Genomic DNA, 20057 nt, shown 5'->3' with positions numbered 1-20057 from the left:
TTTCATTATAGTCAATTACCATCCCGGGACAATGTCTAGCAGTTTGCTTTGAAAATTTTCCCACACTCATTTAACACAGTAACCCCTGCACGGTGATCCCCACGGAGATTGTCTAGACTCCTCAAACTCTTTCAGGTTTTCCTTTAAAATAAATCACCTTAATAAAAGTAGTTCACAAGCTGAATGATTTCCCATATGGCAAAGTAATATAATGCTGTTCATCAAAAAAAAAAAAAAAAAAAAAAAGGAAAGACTAAGAAAATAATAATGCAAGTAGAAAAGAATTAAATGCATTTGGTTCTGCAATGGCAAAGAGTAGAGAGGTCTCCCTTCCAGGTTCTCACTTCATTTCCAGGGTGATTTGTGACAGCTGCTAAGAATGTACAACACTGAAAGATAAACTTGGCACATTGTTGAGGACAAAAAAATAAGTTTGATGATAACCTTTCCAGTCCCTACCACCAACACAACTATTTTCTCTCCAGGAAGAAGAAAATGAACTGAGTCTTCCAGTCCTGCAAACCAACACCCACATGACTTTCAACTCTGACTCCTGCTGCCTGGATGTCAACAGCAGTAGCACTCACATGATTGCTTATTTAGACTTTAAACTCAATCTGCATTCTAAACTGAGGGCTTACACTCTGCACAACCAACAAAGTAAAAAAATGCAGACATGCATAGGTATAAAGGCATGCAGCACATTTCTCTTTTGGACTTGAAATATAGAAGGCTTTAGAATGAATCATTTCTGTCCTTTGCCAGAACAAGGATCCATCTCAAATAGCTGCAGGCACTAACAATTACTATTTTGAAAATCTGACTCTGTGTGATTCAGCATAGTAGAAAGAGCCCTGATTGAAGAGCCAAGTAGTGTACGTGTCATAAATTCTATTTTTGCATCTATATTGAATAGATCGGTACCCTTTCATGAAGCAGAAAGTGTTTGAGAAGATGAATAGAGTAGCAATGTTTGACCTTTTAAGGTTCTGAAAAACCTGAGATAATAAATCTCAAATACTTAGAGAAAAATATGTTTTAGTGAAATTGTTAGAATTGCTCCCTTGGAGGCTGAAAATACTCAAATAAAAACACTCTTGTAGCCAAATATAATAGGCACCTGGATACTAATATTATGTACTCTGTTATTTATGGTCATTTCAGAGTACAGTGATTGAGATGAGTACAGACTCTGGAGTTAAATAGCCTCATTCAAATCTGATAACAACTTAATATCTTTGTGATTTAGGGGGAAAGCACTGGACCACTTTGTGCTTCAAACTCTCAGTGTAGAAAACGGAGACAATAGAAAGTCTTACAAGCTTTAAAATGTAAATATGTAAAGCCCTGAGATCATGTGTGATGCAGAGGGGTGCTATTAAGAGTTTGCTATTATAATAACAAATATGAAGTTAATTATACATCACATAAACAAGTAAAGTGACGAGTTATTTTAAAATATAGTGATTATTGCTATATAGGTGAGAGTTCTGACTCAGTTATTTTAAAAGCAAACAATGGAAAAAATTATAAGGTAAAGTATGGTACTCAAGTATAGATATCACACAATAATATTAAGACAAACAACAATATAACCAGCCAGCCTTAACAGTGATGGCCCAGCAGACCTTCTGCCAGGAGCTTTGCAACAGTGAACATGTTTCGCCCTCACAAACATGGAATGTGGTAGACACTCTGAGGACCCTTCTTTTTGTTGATAGTAAACTGAGGCACAGAGAGGTTAAGTAGCTGGTCCATGTTTACACAACTAAAAAGTGTTGGAGCCTAGAGATAAAAACGTTGGGTCACAATCTTAATCATAGTATCAGAACCCACTGTTTTAAGGAGAAATATATGTTTCCAGCTAGCATTTTTATGTATAATTTTTTAATTATCGAGATTTCCTAATAAAAATTGCTTAAGTATAAATTTTGGGAAAATGTATAATTAAAAGATTTTAATAAAATAGAGTTTTTCATATTGCTAAAAGTTTTAGCTGGAATTGAAAGACAGCATCAGTGTCCCTGCTGAATGTGATTTCCCACACACTTGTTTTCATTCTTCTATGTGATTTTTCTTTATCATATTTACCATATTTATCTTTGGGTTCTTAAGTTGCGGCAAACTAAAAAGTCTTGTTTACAGATCTTGCTATAAATACATGAAATGACTAGGCAACACCAATATCCTTATCAGCCTTAACGAAGTTCTATCACTGGTAATCTTGATATAATGTGATTTACTTTCCACCAGAATTTCCAGATATAATAAAAAACAATTCTATCACTCACTCAAATGAAGTAGGTACAAGACAAACATTTCACTGTTTCTGAGTGAGTAGTATAAATAATGCTGAATAAATTTTACAATTTAAACTAAATGTAGTCATTTTTTGGAGTACTCAATCTTCAAATAATCAGGAAACCTCCGCCTCTGTGTTCTGTGAGCCCGATGCCCACAGATCCACAGCTCCAGAATCACTCACTGAAAGGCCCAGGATGAATCTACAAACACCCAGACTGAAAACACTTTCCTGCATGCCCCCTCACTCCCTCTGTCATCTTTTTGCCACTCACCCTTCATCATTTCATCACACTCCCCTGAAATCACGTTTCTCTTCACTTAATTATTGTCTGAAAGGCTGCTTACCCCCTAATCACTGAATTTATTGTTTTTCATCTTCCTTTTCAACTCTGTAGAGCTAGGCCACACAGGCCTTCTCTCCTTTTTTAAATTTTACCCACGGTTTTGTTTCTATGTACCATGTGGTTCCCTTTGTTTTTGTTTTTCTTTTTCCAAATTTTGTTTACTTACTGGTCTTTATCATTTGCATTCTCACTCTATTATCTCTCGTTCTTACCATCAATATTTCATAAGGTCCCACCTTAGACCATTTTCTCCTATTATTTTTTTCTTAAATCTCTCCTTTTCAAAAATCAATTCTGTAAATCTGCCTTTCAAATCTTTATTCCAAATCCTGTGGTTACGTAAGGAAACCAAAATTTCATTGTCAACCTCTTTCTTTTCTGTATACGAGGCTGAGGCAGAAGGCTGGCAAGTTTGAACCCAACCTAAGCATCTTAAAAACTTATTGGGAATATATCTCAAAATAAAAACAACGTGCCTTACAAGGATAAACAAAATGAAACAAATTCCTAGAAAAACACAAAACAAAAGAGACAAATTTGTTTTATTTTGTTTTTCCCTCTAATACAGAAAGGATAGGTATACATGTAGAGATGCATACACGCATAGAACCTTTCCTGAATGGTTTATGAGAATCGACTATATAATGCATGATGAAATGAACAGCTACTTTGAAGAAAAAGAGACACTAAGGTACCCAGTGCTGATTCCATAGTGTCATGATGTGAAATTCAGCAATCTATTATCCTTTGTTCAGAGTGATTTTAGTCTGTTTTATATTGTTTAATTTCAACATACATGAAGGTATGGATAGCTATTTTGAAAACAACAAGAGACATTATGGCAGCCATTGTTGACTCCCCTATTGTCTGGTTTTGAAGGCCTATAATGCCTATCATTCTGCTTTGATCAGTTTAATACTATTTTGTTGTGTATGAATTCATTGTGTGTGAAGATTGAACAACTTTTAAAAGAACACAAGAGACAGTATGATAGCCAGTGATGATCTCCTGTTGCCTTGCTTTGAAATCTGTGTTACTTACATTGTTTTCTTCTGATCTGCGTTGTTCTGTTTGTTATGTTTAGTTTTACTCTCTTTAAAATAAAATTTTTAAAAAATGCCTGAGGGTGTAGCTTGATGTAAAGGTTCTGAGTTGAATACCCAATAACAAGGAAAAAAATATTTAAAGACTTTGCAAAACACATGAATAAATCTGGTCAATGAGATTTGAAGCAAAGTCTAAGATGGGTTTATTTTCCCAAATAATAGAGATGTCACTCCTTTCCCTTTGGTTTCCTGGGTTACATTTTTGTACTATTATATTTGCCTTCCAACCATGGATTGACAGAAACATATGTGGACTGAAGTTCAAGATAATTAGTGGAAAAAGAAAAAATCTGGACCCCTTATAACACCATTAGACACCTGCACCAGGATCAGCACTTGCATACTTCTGAAAGGTTTTCTATGTGAGGGGAAAAGAGCCTCTTTATTTAAGCTGCTATTAGACAGATGTTTCTAGACCTTACAGATCTTCTGGCTATCTTTTAATTCCATGCGCCTACTTGAAAATGATCGCTTAGACATTTCCACATGAATATCCCAGATGCAGGTTTAATTTATCATAATGAAAATCAAATTGATATAAAGAAGCCTTAAAATGCCATCTTGATCATTTCTTGTTATGTAGCACTATTTTACAAAAAGTTAATATAAAACATGTGAAGGAATTAATAAATTGTGACACAACTAAACCATGATGCAGCAAATGCAGTCTCTAGGAATTTCTCAGTAGAGGCAGCAACATTAAGATATATTGTCCGTCTTCCCACTTGATATTTTTATCTTGACATTATCAGTATCCTGGGGTAAGGTCTCATAATTACTTAACAACATGACTTTGCTCTTCCTAGAGGTTAGTTCATCTACCAAAGTCTCACATCCGTAACTCAGCAAATCTAACACAGGCACCACTGACACTGCGTCTTATAATTATCACAGCTGTTACACAGGAACATAAGATTATCAAGACTGAAAGGAATAATCCAAATGCCACAAGAGCATGCTAGCAGCTGGACTCAGATTTGCTGACTTCAAAGCACCAGGCATCATATCAAGCAGCTGCTCTAGACATCGAAAGACATAGAAAGTCCTTCTGGACCTCATCAAGGTTCAGAAAGGTCCACATTGTAATTCCATGGAAAAGTTATTGGAATTCTAATAAGAGAATTCCAATGTACCACTTCCAGTTCAACACATGGTGAGGAAAAAGACCCTAAGACAGTTTTGTAATTGTGGGGAACCAAGGGAGTCCTAAATCTAGCTAAAATTATGGCTAATTGGAACAAAGGCCTTGACCCTGGATTGAACACAGGTTTTATTAATTCATGAAGAGGGGCGCAGCTCGGAGATGAGTGACTATGGAGGGAAGTATGTGAGTCCTGTGAGGTGGTGTAGGTAGGAGGATTGAGATCACCTCTGCAATATGCAGGCAGATAAATGCAGAAAGAGTAATCTGATATCACAGACTGGGGCAGTATTTAGTGTTTTGGGGTCAGTGCTTCACTTTTGATGTGTAACCCTTGTCCTGAGAAGTCACAGCCTCATCTTTGAGGCTCATTCTAAGCCTACAGCATGGCACCACTCAGCCTAGTTCATGCATGTTACTTGGGAGTTACAGACAGGGCACCACTGACCTGTCACATTGCTTCAAAAACTACACATCTGCACCTTGGCTAGACTCACTTGCATTGCTTAAGGCCAATTGGGAGAATAAGGAAATGAATCAAATCAGCTCTGTACAAATAAATACATGGAGATAGTTCTTTCAAGGAGTTCTCCACACACAGAGCCTTCAATAGGCAGATTCACATCACATTTATAGGTGTGGGCTATCTTCAATCATCACTGAACTGAAATGCTTAACACAGTTAGGGGCCTTAGCACTATTCCTGAGAAACTTCCACAGTGCTTTACATTCAAAAGGACAAGATGTAGATTCTGGTCAATAGTTCCAGGAGATCTTGAGCAATTATTTCAATTTAGTTTCTAGCTTCCTTTCCTACATTGTGATGCTCTGGATAGAAAGGCTCCTTAGGATGATCAAACAAGATAGTATATATACATATTCTGTGTAATTAATAAGATTTTGTGTCATTTATTTGCTCTTTTTTGTGTGTTCCTAATATAATTAACACTACTATAAATAGAACAAAGTGATATGTGTACTTATAAAGCAAGATTCCTCTATCCTTTATTCCACCATTCATTAACACTATTTGTATCCTGGTCCCATGTGTAATTAAGCAATAGCACTGAAGTCCTTGATATTTCTGAGAATCTGACTGGTTAAACCATCTTCCCATAAGGGGAGGAGTTTTGGGTATAAATATTAGGGGAAATGGTCTCAGAAGCTGCTTCAAACAATCTAACCCAGTTAACTAAACATTCAAGAATTTCATGGAGTTGGGGCTAGAGAGAAAACATTCTCATAATCTTTTTTTTTCTAGAAAATGCTATTTTTTAAAAAAGCAAAGAGTGACTGTACAAAACCTAAAAAAGAATTCTTTATTCACAGTTTTTACTTTCTAGCTGTCCATGGTCAAAGACTCTTGTACAAAAGATTTTTATTTGGAGCAAGTTAAAAGGATGTCTCAAATATCAAACTGGATGATGATTCAGTGTCAAAGGAATGAAAAAGGGGCAGAGCGACTTTCTGGTCAGTCCATCAAGTGTGATTATGATTTTAAAAGTGAACCTTAAAGAAGGTTATTTCTCTCTCATTCTTTGCTCCGTGTGGTTTCAGAAGACAGATCCATAGACTCACCAACCATTTATAACCAGACAGAAATGAGAATCAAGTATCAAAATGATGTTATTACAATGGAAAGCGTGGGATGTCTTTGTAATCATCATGTTTTGCACGTTTTCCCACCTTTTGGAAAGAAAACATCATTCAGGAAATGAATGTTGGAGTATCAGTATGCAGAAGATCAGGGTAATGGAATATTAATGTAAGCACACAGGAAACTGGTTCTTATTCATTCGCTTTTCGTATGTTTCAAAGTGAAACAGCACTGGTACATCAGCATAGGCTCTGTACAGCACCACAAATCACCTGACAAGAACATAGACAAGATACTAGACTGATTGATACACTTGGGAACACAGTCAACTTTGTGGAGTCTGATACTATCAAACCACCCATTCTTCTCTTGGAAACACGATGTCACTCAGGAAATAAACCCTGACTGCAAAAATAATACTTGCAGGAAATGCTGATACCTGCATTTCTGCTGCATGTTTCACTCCCACAACAGTTTAGATGTGGTTTTTGTTTTGTTTTGTTTTGTTTTAATTTTTCCTTCCAGTGGTGGACAAAGCAGGCACTGAAGTTCTCATTTTAGAGCTGTGAAAACTGAGGCCCAAGAAAGACTCTTGTTAAAAGCACAGTCGCATATTCAAGAGTACAGTTTCTGAGTTTTAACTTTGTGTCGTCTGTTCTCAACATGACCTCATGACTGAGAAGGACTCTAAGAGAGACAAGAGGTGTGTTCTTGGATTCATGTTTGGAAAACATCCTTGACCCAGTTGTTTTCAACACTAAAAGCATCTTTGTCTTTGCCAAAGTGGTTTTCAAAAATCTGCTGATGGGGTTTTCAAATGTTAGTCTATCACAATAGTTCACTTCTGGTTGGTACTCTCTTTTGTGAGACACTTGCTTAGTTTTCAAGTTCAAAGTTAGAGAAACCAATAAGAAAGAAAAGTAGCTGCTGATTCCACATGTCTGATGGGGGAGGCCGATTAGAAGGCAGTAACACAGACTCCAAAGGCATGCTTCTGCTTTAAGACTACACCAATTGAAAAAGTCTCGGTATAAAGTGAAGCAAATTCTTCTGACTATTAAGATATTGCCCTAAAGATATCTGGAGCTTTTTCCAGTTTCAAATGAACTTGAGCCTAGAGGTAGAAATTAGCCTTATGATAGATAGATAGATAGATAGATAGATACATACATACATACATACATAGACAGACAAATCTTTGTGAATATTACTCAATGTACAAGCTCATCTTTATAATCATGTATATGTGTGAATCCATCACAAGGCAGGAGATTCTATGAGGCCTGTTTCTTTACTGCTCTCAGGCCATAAGCTGCTTCACACATTTCACTATCTTTCAGCTGAATTAAAAAATGAAAAACAAAGGTGATAGCTAAAACTGATGCATCTAATTTCCTGAGTGGGGAATGGGGTGAGTGAGCGGTTATTTATACTTAGGTCCTATCCAAATAATATTCCTTTAGAAAACTTGCACACAACACAAATGCTCATATGACTATTAGAGCTTTTTGGAAGAAAAAACTCTCCAAGGGCAATTTTTAAAATATCAGCTTATTATATGAAATTTTATATTTCACTCCAGGCTCATATCTGATCTCAATCATGGTCTCTCAAAACTGTTACTTTTTCGTCTAAATCAGGGTTCAGAACTACCACCGGAGTTTGTAGGAAAGACTATTTGTTTTGTAAGTTGACACACAGGATTTCTTAGGACGAGGTATACAGAGCAGCTGCCACCTCAGCATTCAGCTCCACTGGCAGTGAGCGCATCTTACAAGACAGCTTGACTCAGTGCAATGAAGCTTCAGTAACCTGGCTCATGGCAAAACAAGAAGGAAATCTTTGTGATGTGAAAACAGATTTCCCTTGATGCATTGGACATCACTTTTTCCTTGGTACACACAACTTTCCTCAGTGCTTTAAAAAAAAGTTCACGCAAATTTGAAGACCAACTCAGTGAAGGTGTAATTATCATTCCATTCAAATGACTCTAACTGTTTCTTCAGAGTCTCTGTTTGTCCACACTGTGCGTCATATATAAACTTACAGTAGTGAAAAGGTTTTTCCAGTCAAAGGAGACTAACCTTTTAAATAGCTCGCTTCTGCTCCTTTCTAAGCAGAAGAAATATTTTGGCAGCACATTCCATTTCAGCTTTGCAAAAGCAAGCATTGCTGAGAAGTCAGTGCAGGTGCCCAGCAGGGCTAGGTGAGGGCTCCCATCTCTCAGAGACGCTCTCTAAGCATCCATCTGCATGAACAGCTGTGCCAAGAAGTTGCTGTGCAGAGCAGACAGTCACAGCTGGCAGACCACTAGGCAAATGGTGACAACTGCAGCATACTTTGAAACTACAGGAAGTAAATATTGTGGAGCCAAGGGAAGTAACTTCAAACAGAAATCAATCTTTCAGGCCAGGGCCCCTGTCTGACTCTAAAATCTCAGTGGTCAGTCACCAGGCCAGTTACTTGTGGTGCTCCTAGCTATACTTCAAAACATGAATGAATTACAGTATACTGACTATACACATAGCACAAGAAAGTATGTTCCCACTTGCCATGGGAGCTCCTGGAGTCCTTTCTTAACTTCCTCCTGGTTATTTCAGGGAGTTCCCAGAGGCATCACGACACCATTTTCTTCCTCCTCTACAATGACCTGCCACCCCACCGCATTATTTTCAGCTAGGCCTTCATTCCCCTCCTATGACCACGGACAGTAGGTTGTCATATCTGTGCATGCCCCACCTACCAGGATGCCATCCCTTCACAGTGGTCCCCTTCAGTGGGGGACAGTTGGCAGCCCAGATCTTCAGAATGCAAAGCGACACTACTATCAAGCCATCTATTTTGTATACAATTAATAACACTCATCTTTTTAAGTAACACATTCTAATTTATTAGATGCAAAGAAATCTTTCAGAAAATCCATTAACATGCCTACTTTACTTGGCAATTATTTTATTTTCTTCTCTTTCTCTTTCCCTTCCTATCTGCTCCTCTCTTCCCCCATTCCATTTACTAGCTGTATTCACCTACATTTTTCTATTTGCTTATATCATATTTAATTATATGTTATATACATGAAAACACAATGCACTTACATATATAAACGCACTTTTCATAATTAGCTCTTTTTTAAAAATGAAGTTACATGATTTTTTGAATGATCTTGTTTTTCTCAGTTATGCCACACCATATGATTCTTCATGTATGCTTTCAAAGCTCAATTCATTATGCGCTTCTCTCTTAAAGGCTTCCAAATACCCGCTGGTGTGCATGCACTCATTCTGCTGCTGATAGGACTTACCTTGGTTTCAGTTTTTCACTATTAGGAACTGGGCTCAAACATTCTTTTCCATATATTCTCAAGTCTGGGTATTTCGATTCAATGAAGTGATACCTAGAAATGACATTGCTGGATCAAAGTGGACTCCTAATGTTACTCTAGTAAAGATGTTTAAAGGTGCAAAATTTATATCCAATCAACAAAATCTGAGAGCATATTTTGCTCACATTCCTTCCAGCAAATGTCTTTAAAATTTTTTCCAGTCATAATAAAATAGTCACTGTGGTATTGTAATTTTGTGTTTCCAAAAAAAAAAAAAAAAAGAAAAAAAGACAATTAGAGAATGTTTTGACATCCTGTTTGTTTTCCTTTTTCCTTCTTTCTTTTTTGTCTTTCTTTCTTTCTTCTTGGCTGATTTGGATTTATTTTTGAAAGATTTGTGTGTGCAAATTCTGTGTTTAATTCTGGACCTTTTTTTTTAAATTAGAACTTTTTGTATATTATAGGGTTTACTCTATAAATTAGATAGCAATTTTCCACATCTACTTTCATCTTGCTTATGACATTTACTTTCATCTGAGTCCTTAATTAAAATATATACTTTTTGGACTCCCACTACTTAGAAAACTTTTCCCCATCTCTACAGTGTGCAAATAGACTCTCAGATTACTTTCTAGGAGTTTCAATATACATTCCCACAATTAATCCATTTGAAATGTATTTATATACTTTGTTATGATGCTGGATCTGAACAGATATTCATCAAACTAGACGCATATGAACACCACTGATTCTCAACCTATACACACAACAGGTTCACTGGGACCACTTTACAACTTCCTCAACCAATCTGCATTGTCCCCAGTGGTGCGAGAGGGCTCACTATGCCCATATTCTCATACACATTTGCTACCTTCTGTCTGTTTGCCGATAGTCATTCCAACAAGAAGGAGGTGATGCTTCAATGTACTTAAAAATCTGCATTACCCTGATGATTATTGGTGATGAGCAGTTTTTCTGTCTTTTTTTATTCATTTGAAAATATGCATCAGAAACATTTCTGTCCAGGTCTTCTGCCCATTTTTAAATAGGGTCATTTTCTTATTTGTGAGTTTGCTTCTTATTAGTGATGCAGTTCCTTATATTTACTGATATTAGTCCCTGATGAGATACGTGGAGTAGAAATATTTCTAACTCTGTTTTGTGTATTTTCTGTACTAATTGTTTCCTTTGCTTTGAAGAAGGTTCACTTTACTTTGATGCAATTCCATTTGGTTATTTTTGGTTTTGTTGCCTGTACTCTTAGGATCATATCCAAGAAGCATTTGCCAGATCACTACCATTAAGGCTTTTCATTATGCATCATTTTTTCTAGTAGTTTTGGTCTGTATCTACATCTGGATTTATATATATTCAAATCTGTGTCTATAGATATAGATATAAATATATATACATATATATCTATATATTTACATCTCTCTCTATATATTCATATCTATATCTCATTTAAAGGATTGGGGATGCAGCTCAGTGTGAGAGCCCTGGATTTGATTCGATGCTGAGTACTGAAAAAAATTACAGAAAAAAATATGCTGAAATGAATCTAGTGACCTTTCCGTCAATACCGATCATGTGAGATGAGTGGTAGATTGCTTGCCTTGCATGCACAAGACCCTGGGTTCAATCTCCAGATTATTAAAGGGAAGGAGGAAAGGAGAAAATACAAAAAAATAAAAGCAAAACTTCCAAATAACACAACAATCTCACTTCTGGGTATTTACCCAAAATAATTAAAGTCAGAATATCCAAGAGATATTAGCACTACAATGTTCAGTATGCCATAGTATTATAAACCATACAAAAAAGCCCTAAATTCCAAAGGTAAATAGATAAAGAACTTATGGTACACACACAGAATATTATTCAGTCTATGAAAGAAGGAATTAGATACCTATAAATACAGTAATATGGAAGACTGATCACACATTCAAGCCCACCATGGGTAACTTGCTGAAAGTTTGACTCAGAGTAACACAGTAAAGGGCTTGGTATTTAGCTCTGTATGAATTCCTTGGGTTCAATCCCTAGTACTATCAGGGGAAGGAGAATAACAGATAAAAGAGAAAAGAAGGGATGGAAAAGGAAAAGGAAAACTCTGCAATATGAGATAATATGGATAAAATTGAAAGACATCATGTTATGTAAAATAAATCTGTCAGAAAAGATCAAGCACTGCATGAGTCTACACAGCTGAGACCTGTGCAGGTGTCAAACTCATAGAAGCTGAAGATTGGAATTGTGGTTGCTAGGCGATGGGGTAACAGAGAAAATGAGCAGTTGCTAATTAATGAGCAATAGTTTGTTATGCAAGATGAATAGCTTTTTAGAAATTTTCTGTACAACATCATCCCTATAGTTAAAACTACTACATTATACACTTGAATTTTTTAAGAGAGTGGATCTCATTAAGTGCTCTTATCCTAATTTTTTAAAACAAGAAGCACAAACCATGAATTTAAAAATTGAGAAGCTGGATTTAATCATATCTGAAGTTTTTCAATTAACAAAATAGATTATTAAAGAAATTATTAGGTAAATCAAATATTGAGAAACAACTATAACACATAGATTCAGAAAAAGCACTTGTGTTGATAATGAAGAACTCTTAGAAGTCAAAAATAAAAAGGAAACAGAGTAAAGACTGGGAAACTCTACAAAAAAAGGCAGATGAATGACCAATAAGTCTACAGAAAGATTATAAGCATAATTAGTTACCAAGAGAATGTAAATCACAAGCACAATGAGATATGACTACAAGCTCACTAGAGTAGTTAAATAAAAAAGACTGATAGTATATTGTTGAGTATTTATAACTCCCACATATTTCTACGAGAAGCATAAAATTTTACAATAAACACGAAAAATAGTTTGATAGTTTCTAGCAAAGTTAAACACGAATCTGCTCTATGATCTAACAGTTATTCTCTGCTTATTTACTCTAGCAAATAAAAGCACATCTTCATTCAAATGTTTGTTCATAAAGGCCTCACTTATCATCGTCAATAACTAGAAACAAGCTAAATGTTTAACAGTAAGAAAATAAATAAACTGTGTCATATTACAACATGATGTAATTCAGTATCAAAAATGAATGGGATGTTGATTCATGCAGCAAATAAATGAATCTAAACACCACACTGAGGAAAAGATGCTAGTTGTAAGAGCACACACTCGACAATTTCTCTCACATAAATTGTAATAAAAAGCAAAACAAGTCTACAAGCAAGTGTGTGTGTGGTTGTGGGAGGTAGCAATGAACCTGAAAAGGGCACAAGAGCACTTCAAAGTGATTGATAGTTTGCCTGGGTAGGGATTACGTGTGTATTTGCAATTGTCAAACTCATCAAACTGAACATTTCATTTCTATTATATTCCATGTAGAGTACGTGCCAATAAGACATAAATGCATCTTAGTAAATATGTACCACTTTTCGACAGGTAGGAAGGAAGTGGACTCATTTATGAAGGGTAGCAACATCTTAGCCCTTAGCATCTTTTGTATGCAATCTGTAACTGCTTTTCCAAAATTACAACATGGGTGGGAGCATTTCAAAAGCCAGAGGTTTGGGGAATGGATGGATTAAAAGGTCCACACACAACACATCCAGGAGAAAGGGAAACAAATCCCTGGAGCAGAACAGTGAGCCACAAACAAGCATTTCACAAGATGTCACAACAATACTTTTCCATGAATATTAATTGACTGTTCCATTACAAAATTTATTTGGACGTCTGCAATTTTAAGGGTTAATAATTTGGGATATGGATACTTCCTCTAGTTCTGATTACTGATGTTTTTGTAATTAATCAATTTTGAAGTTCCAAACGAAGAGCAATTTTAAAACATCAGTTAAGGCAAAATGTTGTACTGTTGGGGTGGGCAGGAAGGAAACCTTAGCAGCAATGTATATACCCATGAGATGCCCTGGAGATTATTAAAGATTTATGACATGGCCTGTAGTTCTCAGGGTATCAGTTTCTTCTTCGTGGGTTTAATAGTGACACCCTCGCAGGAATTTTATGGATATTAAAGAAGAAATCACAGTTAATATTTTAACCACAGAATTTGGTTTGTACTTTGTGATTAATAATCTCAATTTCTTTCTCCTTAACCACTACATCTTGTCTTCCAGACCAAGAGAAAGGTTAGCCAATACAACTTACACAGTATTTCAATATCATATAGACTCCAGGTTCTTAAGAAATCAATTTAGAAACTCAATGAAAGCAAGTTATACTAAAGAGCAAACTTTTTATTTTCCACAGAAAATTTTTAAAGAAAACTGGTTACTTCTGGTTAGAGAACTGGCCTAGAACTAAATTGCCCAGAGCCTATAACATAGATAATGTTAAGTTTTTATGTAATCTTGGTAAGGTCAGATTTTCAGAAAGGTTCTAATGGAAGGTTGCTAGTAATTGGTATTAAATAAAGTCTTAAGATATATGCTTCCTCACCTGAGATATGCTCAGCATCTACTCAGCACCAAATTCTGCCCTACAAGCTGATTATCTAAGGCTACAATGCACAGATTTATCCCCAGAGCAAAAAGAATGGAGTCAATGGATACTTTGGCAAAATAGGGCAAAATTTAAATTTCAACCATAGGCAAAAACTATTTTGTGACCTAATAATATGTTTGCAAATCTGATGGCCTTCTTCAGTGGAATGTTGACAGAGTCTCGTTCTGTACCTTCAGAACTGCCAAACTACGTGGGATAAAGAAGAAAAAGAATCAATTTTTCAGATATTTTGTTTTTCATACCAGGGATCCAACTTATGACCTCACACTTATCAGGCTGCTGAGCTAAACCTCTGGCTCCTGAGAAACAATTTTGACAGTTACAACTGATGTACTCTATGGCTCCCAATATTCTCTTTTCCCTGAAGTTTCCACTGTACTATTTGAAGAACCCTGGCTCCCAACTTGAGTCTCTAAGAGTGATTACCATAAAAACACTTTTTTTTTTCTGTATTTCACTTTGGGGGAGATTTAGAATGGGGTATATGATCAATATACATCTCCAAGATATAAGGAAAATTATACTTTTTCTTACAACGTGGAAAATAAACACAACATCATTTGAGCCCTAAAAGGACTCTAAGATTCCTACATCTCACCCCAGCCCTCCCTGCCAAGCACTGTCCATTAATCTGCCATGAACCTGAAAGCTGGAGGGTGTACAGGAGGGAACAGCAGTCACTCTGAACCAACACTTACACTCCTCTCATTTATTATCATGATTAATTGTTTTTCTGCCTGGAAGTCAAAAGATAATCAATCTTAGGCCGGGTTGTTTAAAAGAGTACCGCAACTAGTCATCAAGGCAGTAGCTGCATCAGACACAAGAGGAAAGTCACCATTTCTCTTTAAAAGCATCTAATGTGAGTGTGTGTGTAAATGAATATGAAATAGCAAAGTAGCATGTCTATTTGACTGTTTATCTCCGCGGAAGGATAAACGCACTAGGAAAACACAAGTGATTAAATAATCTCACTAAGCTAACAGGCATTCAACCAGGACAGGACAGACTATTCTAGCTCAGTCTAATATTTTCAGTAGCTTGTTTGATAGAACCAAATACTTTAATTATTTTTATATATGTACATTCAAATGAGTAATTAATCTTCCAAAACATACATATTCACAAACATTTCTTTTGCCTTAGAAATATGACGCTTTTCAAATGTTTAGGTTGATAACGTTCACAATTACAGTTAGAGCTGTACTTTAAAGCACTTGCCTCTTCTCCCCATTACCCATCCCAAAGGGAAGCACACGACAAGGAGAAAAAAGACACCAGGATAAAGACCAGAAGTTCACAGCGTCTATTAGAACATTAATGAACTGTATTTCTATTTACACTTCCTTCACTGCAGCTAATTGTTAGCTATTCTAAGGAAGAGGTTACGCTTTAATTAACAGCATCTGGTAAATAAAAGCTGGTTGTATTTCTTAAGCAAGTTCAAATTTCAGAATTTTTATTGCACAGCAGGAGTTTCAGTTCATCTAACACTTTTATGTGATTAACACTTTTGATCAATGAAGACAGTTTTAAAAAACACCCAAATACTTAATTTCTAGAACTGAAGTTAACAAAAAGCATAATTAATGAGTAAGCAAATGTTTAGAGCGCTAATGTGCTTGCATATTATAGATGAAGGCCATGAAAGGAGATAGAAACACTAGTGGTGTTTAATATTTCTAACTCTGGTTTTTCTTAATACTTAACAAATCTAAGCATTTAGCACCAAAATTTTCATTTCTGTAGCATGTCCCCCCAACCCTGCTCTTTCCATGTTCTCTGTCCTAGCTAAACCTACGAGGCTGAGTTTAATCACGTGCTTTGCCAAACATAAAACCTCATAATTTCTGCTCGCTTTCCCTTCTCCTGAATTGTTCTCTGGTTTGTTGCTTCTCTGAACAGTTGCATTATCCAGTCTCACTACCCATTTCAATTAGATCTCCATACTCATCAACTTTGGAAGTTTTCTTCCTTTCCACCCATTTCTCTCTCTTTTGACAGATGATTAGAAGAAAAAAACAAAGAGTTGGGCATGGTGGTTGGAACACACCCATATCTCAGAACTGTGGGAGGCTGAGGTAGGAACATCACAAGTTACAGGCCAGCCTGGGCAAGTGGTGACTTAGACTTCATAATAAAATTTAAAAAATAAAGTGCAATAAAATGTAAAGTAAAATGACTGGGGAGGCAGCTCAATGAGAACTCTTTAAGTTCAATCCCAGGTACAGCAACAACAATAACAACAACAGCAGCAGCCAGAACAGGGCAGTAAATGTGGAGTTTTGCGCAGAATCCATCAAACTTGGTCCTGATGGCCCACTGTTAGTGTGCCGCTTTTCCATGCATAGCCTTAATAATCATAGCTATCGAGAGAATGGGAAGAAAAAAACAAAACTTCCAAGCAAATGTTTTCCCACTGCATAGTTTTAACCAAATTTTTGCTTCTGTTTCAAAGGTGGGTCTAACAGAAACAAGAAACATATAACTGGCTTAAGAATAACAAAGTTAGAAAATAATTTTATTATTTCATTGATTTTCATAGTTATGAGGAACTGTGAGCCAGCAGTCAAAACAATAAAAACAGTAATAGCCACAGCTTACACTCACTGCTTACTCAGTAGCTGTTAGTCTTCTAAATATTTTACATACAGCAAGCTATCTGATGCTTACAACAGCCCACAAGGTAAACGTTATAAAAGAAAATGGAAGCATCAAATATTAACTCTCTGAGAGACATAAAGCTAGTAAATCAAGTCCGGTTAATAGCACCTGCTTCACTGATAACTTAACCAGACCTCTCAAATATTCCATCCCATTTATGTGCTATGTATTTAATTTTTTGAGAATGTATTCTATAGTTTTAGAGAAACTTTTCTGGGACTAAGATGAGCGAAAATGCTTCAATGGAGATTATTTTTCCTCTACTACATATCCCCAGCATTGAACTGAATGAAAGTTCCTCCTATCTACGTTACATGCTTTGCAATAAAGATTGCAAAGGAGTCATCACCAGCCAATGCGAAACACTTCAGTAGAGGCAGAGTGCAAAGCTGCCTTTCCCCCATAGGAGCTACTGCGTGGTTCTTCAGGCCTAGCAGCATCCCTTAGCTTCTGCCTGAAAAGGAGGGCGCTTCTCTCTTCTCTACATCTCCCTGACAGCTTTCTCTCCTGTCTAGGAGCTGTAGGAATTGTTCCCAGGTCCCTAACAGTCTAACCAGGAAAGATGATTCAGTTGGAAGGAAATTCAAACCAGGTAGGAAAATCAAGTGTCTGAGACAAAAGACTACAGCGACTTTACATTTAATGTAGAAAGACCAATTAAAACTTCCACCTAGTGCTTCCTGTTATATTTTTTAATTACTTTGGTACAGTAACACCACCAGAAAAAGACAGATTCCATATACTAAATGAACGAGTAAAATGTAAGAATATTTTGTCAAATTCCTGTTTTAGAATCATCACATCTAGAAAAATTAAAATATTATTGAATCTCTCATTTGCTTTCAACCCACAATATTGCCTCTTTTAGTTTAAAGCAACAACCAAAAAAAAAAAAAAAAAGTAAACCAATAGATCAAGTCGATGTTTTTCTGAAAAACAGAAAAATCTGTTCCAAAAGCTTTCGCTCCCAACAAATTGCAAATGTGGCAATGAGTCAAATTAAATTGAAAGGCACCCAGCAACTATAAATATAACACAAGTATGAATTGTACAAATAAACTCTCTGAAAAGTGGCACTTGCATCAGAAGTCTAACACTTTGAAAGAGCATAACTTTTTTTTCTCAAAGACAAAAAAGGGCATGTACTTACCGTGTCGAGAGCCTTGTCCTTGACATCATAGACCGTTAGTTTTATTTTGGTCTCCTCATAGATGGGATACTCTGATGGGAATATGACACCGGTCAAAAACAGTGGGTCTCTTGTTCCCTGAAAGAGCACAAGCAGACAACTTGGATTCCAGAAGGCAGCAACTGCTAGCGCAGCATGCAGAGACACACACACAGGAAGACGGCACGTCTCAGTTTTTCTAGGAAATAGTTCTATGAGAAGAGAGCTCTGAATTGCTAGATTTTGCTCATGAGTGACAACAAGGGCTGGGACCCGAAAGAACTGATACAGCTGCCCAGGGTAGAAGGACTTACATCCTTGTCAGAGCTGCTAGTGATGATGAGTCCTGCGAAACAATTTATTTTCATTACACACAGAAATTTTCTTTAGACCCAGTGGTCAATCCACTTACAATGTGTTTAACAGCTATAATCTATGATTTATGAAAATAGTCTCACATACTGGCAAAATGGAAATGATGCTATTTTCTCAAAAAGGTCCATTTGGTGGTCTTCTGCTGGCCATGTCTTTCCTTGCATGATTGCACTGAAAGCCATGCTCCGAGAGGGCCCGTTTGTTTTTACATGTTCCACCATGATGTTTCTCTACAGACCAACATGAAAACTAAAGAGGGAACTCTAAAGAACTTGGATATGGGACTATGAAATGACTAGCTCAGAATGCAGCACACAGCATATTTCAATGCCTCAGAACCGATTTTTAGAGAACTGCCATTTAGAATTAAATTACAGGCCCAGAGATATAGATTGGCATCATAGTGTCTGCCTGGCAAGCGTGGGGTTGTGAGTTCGACTGCTGGTACCAAAAATAAATAAATACATACATAAATAAATAAAATTTATATGCATATGTATATGTCTATATTCAAAATATTAAATTATGTATTATGGGAATATTTGCTCTAGTTCTATAGACCGTATCTATGGAAATTTCTGAAATCTCAAATTATTCATTCAAATGCTCATTCATTCACTCATTTATTCACTAATTCTTTTATTCCACAAATACTTTTGGCTTCATATTGTATCAGACATTTGGGGACAGGGAGTGAATAAAACAGTCCAAAACTGAAATACCTATTAAAATGGAAAATTTCAAAATGAGTCAACATAAATAATTTTTCAAGGTTATGCAGTTTTAATGACGTGTGTTTCACCACAACAAAAATACTGAAGGGGAGGTGATGAAAAATATATAAGTTATTTTCAAGTTTTGGCGATCTTTTAAAAATAACTTAGAACATATAAACCTAACAATTTTACAATTTTAGTAAAGTCATCTTCATACGAAGAAGATTATTTTTGTCAGTTCACCTCTAGCATTAACTGTGCCTAGAAATGTAAAGGTTCCAAAGAGCAGATTCAGGGCTACATGAATATCTGGGTCATTCCCATTATAGAAGTGACTGAGTTCAGTCTGAATCATGGATCCCACTCACTGCATCAAAGCAGACAGGCACTGCTGAGCCACCAGGTCTGGGGCCTCGGCTACTTAGATTCTTAGGAAGAAAATCTTCCTTCCAAACAGATGCAGCTCAAAGTCTAAAAATAAAACAAGTCCATCTGAAGTTTAGAGCACATTTTCTCCAGTCGCAGATGTGCAACTAAGTGTCTTTCACTAAGGTCATGAAATGTGTGATCAGAACCAAATTATCAAAAGGGAAATACTTCCTCTTTTGAATCTGATCCAACACAATAACGAGTTTCCTCCTGACACATTCTGAATGCTATATTCGTAACAGTAGATGTAAATAGGAAATTGCTCATGGGATGAGTAACATATACACCTTTTGCCTGGAAACATCACAGTTTCTCAATTAATAACCTAGCTTTCTTTGAAAAACATTGAACA

At 36.3% G+C, this 20057-nt stretch overlaps 1 protein-coding gene across 6 annotated transcripts in view; it reads right to left on the bottom strand.

The window, feature by feature from the left end:
- Inpp4b (inositol polyphosphate-4-phosphatase type II B) overlaps positions 1 to 20057 on the bottom strand; it is a 765962-nt gene that overhangs the window by 340769 nt on the left and 405136 nt on the right. For all 6 annotated transcript variants that reach the window (XM_063260829.1, XM_063260831.1, XM_063260834.1 and 3 more), the window contains one exon: positions 18168 to 18284. In XM_063260829.1, the coding sequence (XP_063116899.1) occupies positions 18168 to 18284 (117 nt within the window). The remainder of the gene's footprint in view (positions 1 to 18167; positions 18285 to 20057) is intronic.

The sequence above is a fragment of the Cavia porcellus genome, unplaced genomic scaffold (genome assembly GCF_034190915.1).
Source record: "Cavia porcellus strain 051 isolate PalLab524CR breed Dunkin Hartley unplaced genomic scaffold, mCavPor4.1 scaffold_14, whole genome shotgun sequence".
Lineage (NCBI taxonomy): Eukaryota > Metazoa > Chordata > Mammalia > Rodentia > Caviidae > Cavia > Cavia porcellus.
Note: the sequence above shows the minus strand (reverse complement) of the source record. Positions and strands in the feature narration are given on the sequence as shown.